Source organism: Scyliorhinus torazame, chromosome 13, assembly GCF_047496885.1.
Source record: "Scyliorhinus torazame isolate Kashiwa2021f chromosome 13, sScyTor2.1, whole genome shotgun sequence".
In the NCBI taxonomy this organism is placed as follows: Eukaryota; Metazoa; Chordata; class Chondrichthyes; order Carcharhiniformes; family Scyliorhinidae; genus Scyliorhinus; species Scyliorhinus torazame.
Window position 1 is genome coordinate 171,215,895 of NC_092719.1, and position 19,600 is coordinate 171,235,494.

Consider the following 19,600-nt stretch of genomic DNA (forward strand, 5'->3'; position numbering starts at 1 on the left):
TGGGGTCCGACTGCCAATGGGGCAGGACATACCCTGGTCATGATGATGTCTGGGACATTGCATGTAGGATATGATTATGTCAGGCTGTCAGCTCTCCCAACAGAAAAGCCCCCTATTAGTAAGGGGGGCTTTGCTGTTGTTTTGGTGCCTTGTCGTGATCTGGTTTCATTCCTCATAGATTTTTTTATTGATTGTGATACAAGTGAGTGGCTTACTAGATTATTTTAGAGGGCAGTAAGACCCCCATCTAGGCTACACCAACTAAGGTTTCCTTCCCTAAATTGAGCATTAATGAACCAGATGGGCTTTACAACAATCATTAGACACTTAATTCGAGATTTTTTTAAACCTGCCATCGTGGGATTCGAACCCAGGTCCCCAGAGCATTATCCTGGATCGCTGGATTACTAATCAAGTGACACTACCACAGCAGCTCTCCCTCTATTCCTAATCAGATATAAGTTTGTGTATAAGAGAAATCTTCTGTAGTAAGCAAATGTGAATGGTATGCCACGTTTTTTTAAAGATAAATTTCCTTTTGTTCCTGTAGGATTTCCCGGAGAATAAGAGGTCAGATTGGGTGGTAAAATGGCCTGGCCAGGTTGTAATTTGCGTATCTCAAATGTTCTGGACTGCAGAGGTGGAGACTGCAGTCCGAAGTGGGTCACAGGTAAAAACTTTCACCATTGAATCATTTTCTAATATTTTATTTAGCAAGCTGTTCAAGGTGCTAGTAACTAACGCAGTAAGTACATGTCACAAGCGGCCAAGAAAGTAGTCCCACATGATTTTCCAGAATAATCACTCACTAATAAATATCAATAAAGTTGTCATGCTTTCACCTCCCCTTTCAGCAACCTGAAAGGACCTTTTACTCAGTGACACGAGCCCACTCTTCCAAGACCCTGCAATCGGTGATCAAAAGCCCTTACTTTGTGGGGAATGGTCCCTCACCTGTGATTTTCCCTGAATTGGAAAATTAATGGCCGGAAGACGGATTCACCGTACAATTAAGGATGGTGGGCCTTTTCCTCTTCCTGACGAAAAGTTATCAATCTAAAATGTTGATGCTTTCTCTTCCCACTGATACTGCTAGACCTTCTGCGTTTTCCCAGCATTACCCATTTTTATTTCCGATTTTCTGCATCAGCAGCACTTTCCTATTGTTTTTAATGTTAGCCTTTTGTCCATGAAGGCTGATGGCTCATGGGGAGGTGTCTTCATGGCTCATTGGTGTAGTCAATTACAGCCTGAACTTGTGGGAATCCTGCTATGATAATAAAGTTGACATCTCTTTCTTGCTGACTGCTGGGGTGCGATTCTCCACTCCCACGCCGAAGTGGCCGCGCCGTCGTGAACGCCCCGGTCCCGACCGATTCAGGCCCTGACAATGGGCCAGTATCGGGGCCGCGTCATCTACCCGCGTCAGGCCTTGTCGCCCGCGTAAAAGCGGCGCCGCATAGATGACGCGGCCTGCGCCGCATAACGGATGTCATCCGCGCATGCGCGGGTTGGCCGGCGCCAACCCGCGCATGCGTGGTTGCCGTCCTGTCCAAATCCGCACCGCAAGAAGATGGGGACGGATCATGCGGGGCCGCGGAAGGAAGGAGGTCCTGCTTCAGAGAGGACGGTCCGACGATCAGTGGGCACCGATCGCGGGCCACCCCACATTCCAGATGAAGCCCGGTGCAGGATCCCCCATCGCCCCCCCACAGGCCACCCCCCCCCAGCGTTCACGGACCGCCCACGACTGCAGCGACCAGGTGTGGACGGCGCCGGGGGGAACCCGCCGTTTTGGCCTGGCCGCTCGGCCCATCCGGGCCTCAGAATAGCGGGGGTGCCGGAGAATCGCCATTTTGGGTGTCTCCGGCGATTCTCCGGCCTGCGGCCCGCGAAACTCGACTGGGCCGTTCCCGCCGCTTGGGAGGATCGCGGGAGGGTGTCGGACCGGCGTCCCCGGAAATTTTGGCGGCTCAGGCGATTCTCCCAACCGGCGTGGGAGTGGAGAATCTCGCCCCTGGTGTCTTTAGAAATGTTCTCAAATTGTCAGCTTTGACAAAGAGTGTGTCAGTGGCCTGCTTTATACTGGCTGGACTGAAGATTGACTAATGTGACTGGATTTTTAAAAATTAATTCAAGGGATGTCAACTTCACAGGCAAGGCCACCATACATTGCCCATCCCTAATTGTCCTTGAGAAGGTGGTGGTGTGCTTCCTTTTTGAACTGCTGCAGTCAATGTGGTCTAGGTACACTCACAGTCCTGTTTGGGAGGAAGTTCCAGGATTTTGACCCAGTAACCATGAAGGAATGGCAATATATTTCCAAGTAAGGATGGTGAGTGGCTTGGAGGGAAACTTCCAGCTGGTGGCGATATTCCCATGTGTTTGCTGCCCTTGTCCTAGATGTTATTGCTGGTGCGTTTGGAAGGTGGTGTCTAAGGAGCTTGGTGAGTTCCCGCAGTGCATTTTGTAGGTGGTACACACAGCTGGTACTGTGCATTCGTGGTGGAGGGAGTGAATTTTTGTGGAACATATGCCAATCAAGTGGGCTGCTTTGTCCTGGATGGTGTCAGGTTTCTTGAGTGTTATTGGAGCTGCACTCATCCAGGCAAGGGGAGAGGTTTCCATCACTCGTGACTTGTGCCTTACAGATTGTGGATAGGCTTTGGGGAGTCAGGAGGTGAGTTATTTGCTACAGGATTGCTAGCCTCTTACCTGCTGTTGCAGCCACACTATTTATATGGCTAGTCCAGTTGAATTTTTGGTCAATGGTAAGACCCCAGGATGTTGATTGTGGGGGTTTCAACAATTGTAATGTCATTGAATGGCAAGGGGCGATGGTTAGATCCTCCATTGATGGAGATTGTCATTTTTTTTTAAAGAAAATATTTTATTGAAGCATTTCTAATTTTAACATTTCTTAAACAATCGAGCGGGCCGACACACGCAACAACATTAAAATAACATGACCTACTACCCCCCCCCCCTCCCCCGCCTGCCCTATCTCCTGATTACCCGCATATTAAGTTCCCTGTCCTTGTCTTACACTACCATGCCTCCCAATTTCCTTCCTCCCCTTTCCCCGCCCCCCCCCCCTTACTGCTGACGTTCACTTTTCCTTAAAGAAGTCAATGAACGGCTGTCACCTCCAGGTGAACCCCTGGGTTGAACCTCTCAAGGCAAATTTAATTTTTCCAGACTGAGAAACCCTGCCATGTTGCTAACCCATACACCTAACTCTGGAGGCTCCGAGTCCCTCCATCCCAACAAACTCCGTCTCTATGCTACCAGGGAGGAGAAGGCCAGGACATCGGCCTCCCTCTCCTCCTGGGCTCCAGGACCTTCCAATACCCCAAATGTTGCCATTTCCGGACTGGGAGTCACCCTCCCTTCCAGGACCTCTGACATGACGTCCGCAAATCCCTGCCAGAATCCCCTCAACTTCGGACACGCCCAGAACATATGTACATGATTCGCCAGGCTTCCCCCACAGCGTCCGCACCTATCCTCCACTTCCTCAAAAAACGTACTCATCCGGGCCACAGTCATATGAGCCCTATGAACCACCTTGAACTGGATCAGGCTAAGCCTGGCACACGACGAGGATGAATTAACTCTCCTCAAGGTCTTTTCCCATATTCCGACTTCCAGCTCCCCTCCCACTTCCTCTTCACCTCCCTGATTGGGACCCCTTCCCACTCCATCAATTCCTTGTATATCTCCGAGACCCTCCCCTCCCCAACTCCAGTTTTTGACATCACCTTATCCTGTAGTCCCCTCAGGAGGAGGCGAGGAAAGCTTGAAACCTGCCTCCGAATAAAGTCCCGTACCTGCAGGTAACAAAATCCGTTCCCACCCGGCAACTCAAACTCCTCCTCCAATGCCTCCAGGCGTGGGAAACCCTCTGTCGTGTTAGGTGTTCTGATGTACAAACGATCCAACACGGCTGGAGATGGTGTAACTCAATTTTATTAACTACTCAACTGTAACAGCACACTGCTAACTTGGGTACGTGCATTACCAGCTAATCTGTGGACCCTGTCCTATCACTATCTGGGTGAGGCACTCAGCACATGGTGAATGTCTGAGTGGCAGGCTCTGAGCTCGGTGCTCTGAGCTGGCTGCTGCTGGAATGAGCGGGAACTGTAGTGTCCCCTGTTTTTACAGTGCGTGTGCTCTCACTGGTGATTGGCTGCGATGTTGTGTGTGTGTTGGTTGGTCCTACTGCATGTCCATCACTGTGTGTGTGATTGCACCATGATATGCTGATCTAAATATCATGACACCCTCCTCAATGAAGAGATGCCCAAATCTCTCAATCCCTGCCCGCTGCTACTTCCTAAAGCCCCGATCCTGACCCCCGGAGCAAAACGGTGATTATCACAAATCGGTGATCACACTGACTCCCCCTCCAATCCCATGTGCTGTCTCCATTGCCCCCACACCCTCAGAGCTGCCACCACCACCGTACTTGTGGAGTACTGAGCCGGCGAGAAAGGCAGGGGCGCCGTTAGTAAAGCCTCCAAGCTTGTGCCCTTACAAGATGCCCCCTCTACTAGCTCCCAAACCGACCCCTCCCCCACTACCCACTTCCTGCCCATCGCTATGTTGGCCGCCCAGTAATAGTTAATAAAACTCGGGAGGGCTAAGCCCCTCTCCCCTCCACCCCGTTCCAGGAGTGCCTTCTTCACCTTTGGGTTTTTACCAGCCCACACAACACCCGAGATCACCGCATTCATTTTCCTAAAAAAGGCCTTCGGGACAAAAATCGGCAGACATTGAAAAAAGAACAGCAGCCTCGGGAGGACTGTCATCTTCACCGTCTGCACCCTCTCCGCCAATGTCAGCGGGAGCATGTCCCATCTGCGGAAATCCTTTTTCATCTGATCGACTGCTCTACCCAAATTTAACTTGTGAAGCTTCCCCCAATCCTTAGCCACCTGAATCCCCAGATACCTGAAACTCCTCCCCATCACTTTAAAAAGTAACTCCCTCAATTTCCTTTCCTGCCCCCGTGCCTGAATCGCAAACACCTCGCTCTTTCTCATATTTAGCTTGTAGCCTGAAAACCGTCCAAATTCTTCCAGTGCCTCCATAATTCCAGCCATCCCTCCCAACGGGTCTTTGATATAAAGGAGTAAATCGTCCACGTAGAGCGAGACCCTATGCTCCACCCCCCCTCTCATTATACCCCGCCAGACATTTGATGACCTAAAGGCCATTGCCATGGGCTCTATGGCCTGGGCAAACAGCAGTGGGGAGAGCAGACATCCTTGTCTTGCTCCCCTACAAAGACTAAAATATTCTGACCGGACCCGGTTGGTTCTTACATTCGTCATTGGAGCCTGGTATAGCAACCGGACCCAATCCACAAATCCCTGCCCGAACCCAAACCTGCCTAGAATATCCCATAGGTACTTCCACTCCACCCAGTCTAAGGCCTTTTCTGCATCCATGGCTACTATCACCTCAACCTCGCGCCCCTTCGCTGGCATCATTATAACATTTAAGAGCCATCTAATGTTGGACGTCAGGTGCCTACCCTTCACAAATCCCGTCTGACCCTCCCCGATTACCTCCGGGACACAGTCCTCTATACATGTGGCCAAGATCTTTGCCAGCAATTTAGCGTCTACGTTCAAAAGGGAGATAGGCCTGTTTCAGGTCCACAGTTTTTAAATTCCAGAGTCCAAATAAGTTTAAATTCGGCTTCCACATTTCGAGTTTTTATCCATGCTCATGAAAAAATATGTAAAAATCCAGGAGGTCATGGGTCACCTGACCACACATTCGACATAGTGCCACAAAGCGACTTGTGAGAAAAGTCATAGCTCATTGAATAAACAGGACTATAGCAACATGGATACAAAATTGGCTGAATAATAGAAAGCAGAGATTAATGGTCAATGGATATTTTTCGGGCTCGAGAAAGGCTTGTTTGTAGTGGTGTTCCCCAGGGGTTGGTATTCGGACCATTGCTTTTCCTCATATATATTGATGATTCAGATCTTGGCGTACAGGGGATAATTTCAAAGTTTGATGATATGAAAATTGGAAGTATTTGAAGAGGACAGGTCATAGAGTACAAGAGCAAAGAGGTTATACTGAACTTATATAAGACACTGAGTTCGGAAGGATGTGAATGCATTGGAGAGAGTGCAAAAGAGGTTTACAAGAATAGTGCCAGGCTTAAGAAACTTCAGTTATGAGGATAGATTGGCGAGCTTGGGACTGTTCTCCTTGGAGAGGAAGGCGAAGAGGAGATTCGATAGAGAAGTTCAAAATCATGAGGGGGCTGAACTGAGTTGATGGGAAAAACTGTTTCCGCTTGTAAAAGGATCAAAAATGAGAGGGCACAGGTGTAAGGTGATTTGCAAAAGAAGCAATGTGATGTGAGAAAAAGCCTTTCGCACAAAGAGTGTTCGCGGTCTGGAATGTACTGCCTGCAAGTGTAGTGGAGGCAGGTTCAATCAAGGCATCAAGAGGGCATTAGGTGATTACTTGAATAGAAATAATGTACAGGGATACGGGGAACAGGAAAATGGCACTAAACCATGATGCTCTTTTCGAGAGCCGCTGCAGGCATGTTGGGGCCAAATGGCTTCCTTCTGTGCCGTAACAGTTCTGTCATTCTGTTTCATTGCTACTGGCCAGACTAGGCAGGGAACCAGATGCTTTTTGAACAACAATTCCAGATATTTTACTCAATTCAAATTACACCACCGGCCGTCGTAGCATTTGAACCCAGGTCCACAGAGTATTATCTTGGGCCTCTGGATTACTAATCTACAACAATACCACTATGCCACACCTTTCTGTAGGATTACATGGAATATACAGCAGAAAAAACAGGCATTCTGCCTAACCAGTCCATGCCCACGCTTATGCTACACTTGAGCCTCTTCTCATCTTTCCTCATCTAAATCTACGATTGTAACTCTCTACTCCCTTGTCTCTCATATGCTTGCCTTAATACCCTTAAATGCATCTATACTATTCACATCATAGAACTTACAGTACAGAAGGAGGCCATTCGGCCCATCGAGTCTGCACCGGCCCTTGGAAAGAGCACCCCACTTAAGCCCACAGCTCCACCCTATCCCTGTAACCCAATAACCCCACCCAACCTATTTGGACACTAAGGGCAATTTATTATGGCCAATCCACCTAACCAGCACATCTTTGGACTGTGGGAGGAAACCAGAGCACCCGGAGGAAACCCGCACCGACACGGGGAGAATGTGCAGACATGAACCACTCCATATAGTTACAAGTTCCAGATTCTCACCACTTTTTTCAGTCCTTTCTCGGGAAAACATGGCAAGCATGCTAGCTCTAATCATGCAAAGAATGCTTTGCTGGCTTGGGCATTTACTCAGGTTGGAAGATGGCTGCCTCCCCAATGATATAGAAATTGCATTAGTTATGTGCTGGTCTTCTGGAACTACACCTTTTTCTAACAAATTATTAAATATGGAGTAGCAATGCTTCTCTCTTTCCCTTCCCTAGATTATTTTAAAATGTAACTCAATCTGGACCAGGAGATTTATCCTCTTTGAATTTGCTTGGTTGATTCAGCACATCCCCTTTCTTATTTCAAATTCACTTATCTCATTATTCCCCCCCCCCCCCCTCTCCCAGATACATAATGTGATATCTACCTGTTCTATCACCCTGGTACATAGTGAAACAAATTAATTATTTTTAAGAAAATGTTTATTTAAATTTATAAATGATAAACAAAATAATATAAAACAATTAATTCAAGTTACAATGACAAACAACGTGACCAACAATCAAAACTACAAATTACACCCTTTAACAACTGACGGTGACTAGCTCTTTTAAAAAGGAAATGAATGGCTGCCACCTGAGGTGGAACCCTTCGACCAATTTCCATTATGGTTAACTTGACCTTCTTCAAATGTAAGAACAGCATGAGGTCACCCAACCAAGATGAGGCACTGGGCAGAGTAGGAGAACTCCACCCAAGCAGAACTCGTACCCGGGCTATTAACGAGGCAAAGGCAAGACATACACCTTCACCCCCGTTTGCAGCACCGGCGAGTCTGATACCCTGAAAATGGCCACCAGCGGACATGGCTCCAGATCGACATTAAGTATCTCTTTTTTTTAAATGTATTTTATTCCAAACATGTGTAAAAAACAGTGACATATACAAAAACACACTCCACAAACTCAAAGTCCACCGTTTGTGCAATTTTTCTCCTTTTTAATAGCAGTTGCTCCTGTAAGGTATACTCTGGCAACCTGGGAACCGTCCTCCACTCCTTTTGTGCAAAGTCCCTCACCTGCATATATCTAAATTCACTCCCTCTCAGCAATTCAAATCTCTCCCGCAACTCATCCAGACCTGCAAAGTTCCCCTCCAAGTACAGGTCTCTCACCCTCATCAACCCCACCTCCCTCCACTTCCCATATATCCCATCCATCTTCCCTGGCTTAAACTTATGATTCCCGCAGAGTGGTGTCACCACTGACATCCCCTACCACCAACATCCCCTACAACTTAGTGTCTCTGCAGCAGATTCCACACCCTGACCACCGACTGTACCACCGGGCTCCCCGTATACTTCACTGGAGCTAGTGGCAGTGAAGCCATTACCATATGGACAGTACGGTAGTTCAGTAGGTAGCAGTGTTCCTTCACAGCTCCAGGGTCCCAGGTTCGATTCCTGGCTTGGGTCACTGTCTGTGTGGAGTCTGCACGTTCTCCCTGTGTCTGCGTGGGTTTCCTCCAGGTGCTCCGGTTTCCTCCCTCAGCAAACCTTCAGCAAACTACCCCTGCCCACCAATCCCCTTCCCCCCGCCCTCTGACACTACTACACCCAAATATGCATACAGAAAACAGTAAGACGAACATAAACTACTAAAACCTACTTCTTTTTTTCTTAGAAAATATTTTATTGAAGCATTTGCAATCACAGTTCAACACATTCACATCTCTTAAACAACCGTGCGGGCCGACACACGTAAAGAAAGAAAAAGAAGCAACCTACAGAACAACACCCCCTACTCCCCCGCTCGATTCCCTAGCTGCCCGTAAACTGTATTCTCTGTCCCGTTGTAACATTGCCATGCCTCCTGTTTCCCGCCCACCCCCCCTCCCCCCCACCCCTTACTGCTGCCGTTCAATTTCCCTTGAAGTAGTCTATGAATAGCTGCCATCTCAGGGCGAACCCTTCAATTGATCCTCTCAAAGTGAATTTAATTTTCTCCAGACTGAGAAACCCTGCCATATCGCTGACAAACACTCCTGACTTTGGGAGCTCCGGGTCCCTCCATTTCAGCAAAATCCATCTCCGAGCCACTTGGCCCCCGGATCTTCCGATAACGCAAATATTGCCAATTCTGGACTCGGAGTTACCCTTCCTTCCAGGACCTCTGACATAACGTCTGCAAATCCCTGCCAGAATCCCCTCAATTTCGGACATGCCCAAAACATATGTACATGGTTTGCCAGGCTATCCCCACACCGCCCACCTCTGTCCTCCACATCCTCAAAGAACCTGCTCATCTGGGCTACCGTCATATGGGCCCTGTGGACCACTTTGAACTGGATCAAGCTAAGTCTGGCACACGACGAGGATGAATTGACTCTCTTCAGGGCTTTTTCCCACAGCTCGAATTCTATCTCCCCACCCAGCTCCTCTTCCCACTTCCTCTTCACCTCCCTGATAATGGCCCCTTCCCACTCCATCAAATCCTTGCATATCTCCGAGACCCTCCCCTCTCCCCTCTTTGACATCACCTTATCTTGTAACCCCCTCAAGGGGAGGCGAGGGAAGCCAGGAACCTGCCTCCGGACAAAATCCCGTACCTGGAGGTACTGAAACCCGGTCCTGCCCCGCAACTCAAACTCCTCTTCTAATGCCTCCAAGGTAGGGAAATCCTCCTGAATGAATAGGTCCTCAAATCTCTCAATCCCCCCCCCCCATGCACGGCAAACCGGTGGTTGTTACAAATCGGTGACCACACTGACGCCCCCTCTAATCTGTGTTGCCTCCATTGCCCCCAAATCCTAAGGGCTGCCACCACCACAGGGCTCATAGAGTACCAAGCTGGCGAAAACAGCAGGGGCGCCGTCAGTAAGGCCTCCAAACTCGTACCCTTGCAAGATGCCGCTTCCACACGCTCCCACACCGACCCCTCCCCCACTACCCACTTCCTGACCGGCCGCCCAGTAATAGTTAATAAAGCTCGGGAGGGCCAAGCCCCCCTCTCTGCGACCCCGTTCAAGGAGTGCCTTCTTTACTCTCGGAGTTCGGCCATCCCCCCACCGGGTGTGTGATATAGAGCAACAAATCATCCGCATATAGAGAGACTCTGTGCTCCACCCACCCCCCTCACTATTCCCCCCCCAGGCATTTGATGATCCAAGGGCCATTGCCAAGGGCTCTATGGCCAGGGCAAACAGTAATGGTGAGAGCAGACATCCCTGTCTTGACCCCCTGCAGAGACTAAAATACTCTGACCGGACTGGGTTAGTTCTTACATTCGCCGCCGGAGCCTGATATAACATACGGACCCAATCCACAAATCCCTGTCCGAACCTAAACCTGCCTAAAATGTCCCATAGGTACTCCGCGTCCATGGCTACTACCACCTCAACATCGCGCCCCTCCGCTGGCATCATTATGACATTAAGAAGCCGTCCGATATTGTACGTCAGGTGCCTGCCCTTCACAAACCCCGTCTGATCTTCCCCGATTACCTCAGGGATGCAATCCTCTATTCGAGTGGCCAAGATCTTTGCCAGCAATTTAGCATCAACGTTTAGCAGGGAAATTAGCCTGTACGATCCACTGTTCTGCGTGTCATTATCTCACTTCAGGATGAGAGAAATTGATGCCTGTGATAGCATTGGGGGAGTACTCCCAGCACCCTCGACTCGTTAAGAGCCTTAACCAGGAGCGGCCCCAGTAACCCAGGGAACTTTTTATAAAATTCCACTGGGAATCCATCAGGTCCCTGGGCCTTACCCGATTGCATCGACCCCAACCCGAGCCAAATTGGGCCCCCAGGTCTTCCACCAGCTCCTCATCTACCTTCGGGAACTCTAGCCTCTCTAGGAATTGATTGATATCCTCCTTCCCGGCTGGGGGTTCCGACTCATATAACCAACTATAAAATTCACGGAACACGTCATTAACCGCCCCAGGGTCTATCACTACCTTCCCTCTCATATCCTTTATTTTCCCTATTTCTCTCGCCGCCTCCTGCTTCCTCAGCTGATGTGCCATCATCCTGATAGTTTTCTCCCCACATTCATACATTGCCCCTTTTGGCCTCCTCAGCTGTCCCTCTGTGGAAAGGAGTCCAAATTCCATTTGGAGTCTCTGACGCTCCCTCAGGAGCTCCTCATTCGGAGACTCCGCATACCTCCTGTCCACCTCTAAGATTTCTCCTACCAATCTATCCAGCTCCACCCGCTCAGTTTCCTCCCTATGGACCCGAATCGAAATAAATTCCCCTCTGACAACTGCCTTCAATGCCTACCAAACCACTCCCACTGCAGCCTGTCCTGTATCATTGTTTTTTATGTACCCCCAGGTGGCCTCCCTCACTCGCTCACAGATTTTATCGTCCACTAGCATCCCGGCATCTAATCTCCACTGCGGGCGCTGGGACTTTCCTGTGCTTGCTCATAGGTCTACCCAATGTGGCACATGGTCTGACACCACAATTGCTGAGTACTCAGTGTCCTCCACCCCCGCTAACAGTGTTTTATCCAGTACAAAGAAATCTATCCTGGAGTATACCTTGTGCACATGGGAGTAAAATGAATATTTCTTGCTCCTTGGCCTCCCAAATCTCCACGGATCCACCCCTCCCATGTGCCCCATGAACCCCCGCAATTCCTTCGCCATTGCTGATACTTTCCCTGACCTAGAACTCGACCGGTCCAGTCTCAGATCCAGGACCGTGTTGAAGTCACCCCCCCTAACCAGCTAGTGCGAGTCCAGGCCAGGGATCTTTCCCAGCACCTTCCTAACAAATGCGATATCATTCCAGTTTGGGGCATATATATTTACCAGCCCCATTGCCATTCCATCCAGCTTCCCACTGACCATAATACATCTACCCCCGAGTCTGCCTCTATCCTCCCCACCTCAAATGCCACCCTCTTGTTAATCAGGATGTTCACCCACCTTGTTTTAAAGTCCAGTCCCGAATAAAACACCTGCCGACCCATCCCTTCTTCAATCTGAATTGGTCTCCCAGCTTCAAGTGTGTCTCCTGCAGAATGGCCACATCCGCTTTTATCAGTCTCAGGTGTGCAAACACACGGGCCTTTTTGACCGGACCATTCAGTCCACGAACATTCCACGTAACTAGTCTGGTTGGGGGGGCTCTCGCCCCCCTCCCCCCTCCCCTGTCGGTCAGCCATGACCTTTCCTAGGCCAGCCCTTAGCCCATGCCCCGCACCTCCCTTGGTCTGCCCTGCGGCAGCTACCGCCCCCTGCTCTCCATCTCCAATCCCCCGAAAATCCCTTACTCGTCAGCAGTCCCCTCCCCCCCACTCCCACTCCCCCCTACTCCATCTCTCCTCAGCTCTCCCCCCACTTTGCTTGCATTAACTAGCTATCCAGCTAGCCTAGCAGCTCTCGCCCCCGGTGCCTCGCAAACTACAACCTGCCGGATCTCCTCCTCCTCCTCCTCCTCCTCCTCCCCCCCCCCCCCCCCCCCCAACATTAGTTCTCAACACAATAACATCCAACACAAAAAACAAACAAACAATCCCCCAAGGCCCAGGCGCAGAGGCCACCCCCCTCCCTTAAGAGAATCTTATCTCTCCCATCACCTTCAAAGAGACTCAAAACAATAGAAGAGACATCAAATGGGGTAGGAACAAAATTATGCATACAGAAACTCAACCATCTTTTTTCCAACAGGAGAGAAAAAACATCACAGCTCAAAGCCCCTTTCACTGCAATTCAGCACATACAACAACAAATCACAATCAAATCGAGCAGAAAAAACCCTTCTCCTCCCGAAAGTCAAAACTTAAATTGCAGAATTGAAAGGTTGAGATTTTTCCAGAGAGAGAAAGAAAGAACTCAGTCCACCACAGTTTAGGTTTTAAAGTCCTTACGCATCCACCAAGTTCTTGTCTTTCATAAAGACCTCCCCCTCTTCCGGCGAGCCAAAGTATAGCTCCCAGTTCTCGTAGGTCACCCAGAGACGGGCCGGGTAGAGCAGTCCAAACTTTATGTCTTGACTTTATTAAAACTCGCCCTCCTCTTTACAATCTCTGCTCCCCAATCCTGATACACCCGGATATCTGAGTCTTCCCAGGTGCACAGTTTTGTCTGCCTGGCCCACTTCATAATACGTTCCTTATCCAGGAACCGATGCAGCCGTACCGCAATCGCCCTCGGGGGCTCACGACCCTGGGGCTTATGCATAACAGCCCTATGGGCCCGGTCCACCTCCAACGGCTTGGGGAACGAACCTCCCCCCATCAGTTTCTCCAGCATCTTCCCCACATATGCACCGATGTCTGCTCCCTCCTTTCCCTCTGGCAGACCGACGATCCGGATATTCTACCTGCGAGAACGATTGTCCAGGTCTTCCACCTTCTCCAACAGCCGTTTCTGCCGCTCCTGTAGAATGCCAATTTCCATTGCCATCGCTGTGAACTCCTTTCGTTCCGTCACCTGCTCCTGCAGCTTTTGAATCTCCTGTCGCTGTGTCTTCACTTTCTCCTCCACCCAGTCGACCACCTCCTTAATCGAGGCCACCGTCTGGATCAGGTCCTCAGCACACTCCTTGCGATGTTTGGCGAACTTCCCATCCAAGTATTTGACCAACTGGTCCATCGTCCATTGGGCAGACGCAGCCGAACTTTGCCTCATTGTCATTAAACCTGCTGCTTTCCGAGTTTTGCTTCCATCCATCCTTTGATTTCTTCTTTTCGGACTATTTTTTGGACGCGGTTCCATAAATTGGGGGTCGCCTCCTTCTCCTCTCACTTTTATCAATTTATGTTGAGAAATTCCCGCAGAAACCCAGCTTAAAAGCTGTTAAAAGACCACCAGAGGCGAGAGCTGCTAAATATGCGACTGTTCACGCCATGGCTACCATCGGAAGCCATCCTAAAACCTACTTCTAATAATCTTAACCCCAAACTGACCAAAAACACTCAGCTCATTATCTAAAACAGAACTAATATAATGAACTGCACCCCCACCGCACCGCTCCGATTAGCTAACTCTTCGGCTAGCAGGGCGGCTCCCGCCAAGAGTGAAGAGAAATGCTAACAGAAAAAGGACACAGAGTATAAAAACCCATTAAAACATAATACTCCAACAGGGAGCTATATATTTACACAACAGTTAGAGCAAATAGAGCAAAAACCCACATAAAATTAAACTTTCAATCCAAACAAGATCAGAAAAATGCAGGCATGAACAAGGAACCCCAACAATTCCAAATATCAACGTGCCCACCCTCAATATCCAAAAAGCTCAATCATCTCGCGGCCAGCCTATGCTTCTTTACAAAGGAATTTGTCACCTCTGATACTTTAAAAAGAAAAGAAGTATTTTCCATCAAATGTTGCTCTTAGTTACGCCGGGTACATCACCGAAACCGGACTCCCCTCTTACACAGGGCTGTTTTGGCTTTGTTGCACTCCGCCCGCTACTTTGCCAGCTTCGCTCCCACAGGTGCTAATAGGCATCTCAGCCGTTTGCAGAGTGGCTGGAGTGACAGAACTGCCCCTGCCATTTTCTCCACCGACGATCCCCAAGAAGCCTTTGATTCAGTTGACGAACTTCTACTTTCAGGCCTTTCCCCCTGTGTTTTCTAGGCGTTTCACCTATATAGGTACCTTATTCTATTAAACAAGTGGGTTTTTAAATGAAAAAACTCATTAAAACTAAGCATAAAGGATTAAAAGAACAGTACCCTAGCGGGAGCCACCTTGTGCATGTCTTCCCTCTACAGAATGCCCCGCAAAATAATTATGTTTTTGCCATCTCCCGATTGTTAGTCATGATATTATCTTGTCAATCCCTTAATGGTCCCGTCACAGCCTTTTTTATTGATGTACCTGTAAAATATTTTGCTATTTTGTTTTATGTTTTTTGATAATTTAATTTCATAGTTCCTCTTTGCCTTTCTAATTGCTTTTTTTTTGACTTCTCATCTGATCTCTTGGTACTCTCTCTTTTCATGCACTCCTCTGCTACCAGTGCACTTAATGTAAGCCTCTTTTCTAACCCTCAATTGCTCCCTTATGTCTTTAATCATCCTTGGAGTCTCATTAGTATTTAGTTTGGTTTTTACTTTTAACTAAATGGCCCTGTTACAATCAGGTGAGGACAATGTAGGATGACTCCCGTCTTTTCCCACTCCTCATTTGACCACAACCGTGTTTTTCTTAAAAAGACTATGCTTGCCAATTTGGCAGCTCTTGAGACTTCTACCCTGGGATCTTAATTCCAGGGAAAGTTCACTGCTGGCATCACCACTGCCTAATTTGTGTGATGTTTGACCTCCCTGAAAAGAGGTAGCAAGAGTTTTTCACCAGCTCTCCAGCCAAGAGGTGAGACCCCTAATGCCTCTACACGATTCTGCTCGTGAAATCTGGATTTTGAGTTTTGGTAAGGGCACATACAATGGGTGGAGTAAATTCCACAAATGGTTTAGTCTCAGCATATTCTTTCAAGGGCGGACATCCATCCATGGTCATTTAATTAAGGATTTTCTGGAGATTTCATGCAATACCCAAGTCTGTGCTGAAATTAAAAGAGTCTTTTGACTCTTAGCAGCGATTTTTGCAACTGCTCTTTTAATTAGAATTTGGTGGTTTTCAACCAGTAATTACAAAAAAAACATTTTCAATGTAAAGAATGGTTTAGCAGCAGCCTTAACCCAAATAAGATGCAAGCACCATTCAGGTGATTTAATTGGGCTTTTGCAATTTAGAGAAAAAACATGTCTTAAGCTATTACACAACAATAGTAGGACACTTGACCAATGCTTGTCTATTCATCATATTTCAAGGAAACGCTGCATGGGTCTAGGTGTTGTATACTTGGGCAAAGTTCACCAAACAAGTTAGAGGATTTGCTTAAAAAATGTTAAACCTTCTTCCATTTCTTTCTTAGGGTCTGAAAAAATATTGTGCTAAACTTCAAAAACAGCTGCATGATATTGTGGAGCTGGTAAGAGGGCAACTCTCCAAACAGACTCGTATAACACTTGGTGCCTTAGTAACCATTGATGTACATGCCAGAGATGTTGTTGACGACATGATTAAACAAGGTATTCAGAGGTCATCCTAAGATTTGTAAATAAACATGAATATCACTTAGAGGACATACATTTTATTCACTATGAAGCATGAGTCAGTTTGTATCATTCTAGCCTCTGAGTCAGAAGGTTGTGGGTTCAAGTTCTTCTCCAGATACTTGAGCACATAAATATCGGCTGATATTCCTTTGCAGTACTGAAGCAGTACTACAAAGGGCAGCACGGTAGCATAGTGGTTAGCACAGTTGCTTCACAGCTCCATGGTCCCAGGTTCGATTCCCGGCTTGGGTCACTGTCTGTGCGGAGTCTGCACATTCTCCCCGTGTGTGCATGGGTTTCCTCCGGGTGCTCCGGTTCCCTCCCACAGTCCAAAGATGTGCAGGTTCGGTGAATTGGCCATGCTAAATTGCCCTTAGTGTCCAAAATTGCCCTTAGTGTTGGGGGGGGGGGGGGGGGGGGTTATTGGGTTATGGGGATAGGGTGGGGGTGTGGGCTTGGGTAGGGTGCTCTTTCCAAGAGCTGGTGCAGACGCGATGGACCGATTGGCCTCCTTCTGCACTGCAAATTCTATGAAATACAGTGCCAGATGTACCATCTTTTGGATGGGACTTTAAGTCAAGGTCCTGTCTACTTTGCAAGTTGGATGTAAAAGATACCATGGTACTATTTTGAAGAACGGGAGATATTCCTCATGTGCTAGCGAATAATTGTCCCTCAATCACCATATGTAAAAAATGAGATTATCTGGTCATTTTCATATTGCTGTTTATTTGAGCCTGCTTGTGCTTGAAAAAATACGTCATTGGCCAGAAAGTGCTCTGGGACATCCTGAATTAATGAAAGGTGCTATATAAATGCAAGCCTCTTTTTTTCTTGTATTTTATGCTATGCTGTATTTTCTGTATCTGATTAAATTTACCAATTCTTTCAAACAGGGGTCACAAATGAGAATGACTTCCAATGGCTTGCTCAACTTCGGTATTACTGGCGAAATGAGAATGTCCGTGTTCACATCATTAACTGCGATGTAAAATATGCTTATGAATATCTTGGTAACTCACCGCGACTAGTAATTACCCCACTGACAGATCGATGCTACCGTACTTTAGTAAGTTCTTAAAGGAGGACCACAAAGTCGTTTCTCTAAATTTAGCTTCTCTTCTTTACAAAGATGCAAATCAGAATTTGCCGGGGATACTTGCCAGCCTTCTACTGTAACTTTGGAGTGCCTGTCCAACCTCTAGAAAACGCAGCGATCCAGTTGTATAAGCTGTGCATGTTTTCTGGATATTCCAAATTTACCTTTCTCACTCTATCTGCCCTTTGCAAGGCTGATGGCAGATTGAGGATGGGACCAATCATAAAATGTTTCTGCACTGGAGTTCCTGTTCCTTAGCTTAGTCAGTTAGGTGGTTAGTAGGTTAAGTGAGTGGTTAGCACTGTTGCTTCACAGCGCCAGGGTCCCAGGTTCAATTTCCGGCTTGGGCACTATCTGTGAGGAGTCTGCATGCTCTCCCTGTGTCTGTGTGGGTTTTCTCCAGGTGCTACTGTTTCCTCCCACAAGTCCCGAAAGACGTGCTGTTAGGTGAATTGGGCATTCTGAATTCTCTATCTGTGTTCCCAAACAGGTGCCGGAATGTGGCGACGAGGGTTTTTTCACAGTAACTTCATTGCAGTGTTAATGTAAGCCTATTTGTGACAATGAAGATTATTATTATTCTAAGATGCATGGACTCCAAAGAGGAGAATATGTAACTTACTGGGGTAGTGTCCAGATCACTGAATAAAAAAAATAAAGATCATGTATATGGAAGGGACTGGGATACCCCACTTCCTCAGTTTGTAAATAGCATAATTTCTGCCAGCCATTTTTAGGGAAGTGGTGGGGGTGGATGTGTTCAAAATGCGATCGCCCTCACCTGTTCTTTGCTGATGAGGTGTATCCCCTCACCCCTCAAACCTTGGTGGGAGTCACTGCTGAAGGGCCACCAGTGGACGTGATCCTGACCTATGAATTTTCAATCCTACAACCTAATTAATTAATAAGAAAAATTACAATTTAAAAAAATATCTGCAAGGAGCTCCTTTGATAATTTTGTTGTCAACCAAATACTGGATTTTGCCCCTTTTATTGTAGGGTGCCTTTCTGTGTTTCCTTGCTTTTGTTCTTCCATGTGAAATTACTAGTACTTTATATTCATGCCTGTCTATTCAGTATTAACAAGCAAAGGATAATATTCATCAAAATAAACAAAATGGATGTTGCCAAAGCAATGGAATATGAAGAATAAACCACTTCTTACAATTACCCAGCAGAGGCTCATGTGTTATTTGACCATGGCTGGTTGATGATTTTCCTTAATCCATTGTTTCATGTGTATTTTCTCTAGATTGGTAAATTCTTCATATAAATATTGATTTAACCTGAAGGTAATGGATGGATATGACTGTGTACTGATTGTCCACTAAACAAGAAATGTAATTTTTATGGACTTGAAATGTGGAATCATTCTTGGATGTTGTGGGGAAAGTTTTGACAAAATCAATTTCTTCTTGACAGATTGGAGCCTTTTTTCTGAACTTGGGTGGAGCACCTGAAGGTCCTGCAGGGACAGGAAAGACAGAATCTGTTAAAGACTTGGCAAAAGCCGTTGCTGTACAATGTGTTGTCTTCAACTGCTCTGATGGACTGGACTACATTGCTATGGGAAAAGTAATTTCCCATATATTTTCAAAATATATCCATGGTGTGGTTGAAGTTCGTGAAAGTTCAAATTTTAGATTGTGCAACTATGGTTGGTCAGGGCGGGGAGGAGTGTGTACGATGCTCAAACTCTTGCCAAACTCCACTTATTTATGAAAAAAATATTTGCTTTATTTAGCACCCTATAAATATTCAAAAACATTTTAGATACAATTGCTTTAAAGTATACCATGCCTGTTGCTACGTAGCTAAACATCGCTATTTTGAAATTGTCTTGTGCAATGAGGTGAATTACCAACTAATCAATTTTTGATTTTTGTTAAGAATATTGGCTAGTACTTTTTGCTAGAACTATTAGATCTCAAATGTTCTCCTAAACCTCGCAAAAGACTGGTCTAATATTTTTATCAACATGTCTAATGGCTCAATACTCCATTATTACTAAATTAAAATATCAGATTTGATAATGCTCAAGGCCCTAAATGGTGGTTTTAACCTAGACATTTCTGACCCAGAGTAAGAGTGCAATGAATATAACCAAAATTACACCATGAAGCTCTCCTGTTTTACAGGCTACTTTTCTCCTTTCTTGCGGAGTGACTATTGCTTCCT

General features: G+C 47.0%; 1 protein-coding gene across 1 annotated transcript in view; it reads left to right on the plus strand.

The window, feature by feature from the left end:
* The window catches only part of dnah12 (dynein, axonemal, heavy chain 12), a 475,562-nt gene that overhangs the window by 159,424 nt on the left and 296,538 nt on the right, over positions 1-19,600 (plus strand). Inside the window, exons 23-26 of the mRNA XM_072472436.1 lie at positions 551-670; positions 16,140-16,296; positions 17,220-17,392; positions 18,845-18,997. Of these exons, the coding sequence (XP_072328537.1) occupies positions 551-670; positions 16,140-16,296; positions 17,220-17,392; positions 18,845-18,997 (603 nt within the window). The remainder of the gene's footprint in view (positions 1-550; positions 671-16,139; positions 16,297-17,219; positions 17,393-18,844; positions 18,998-19,600) is intronic.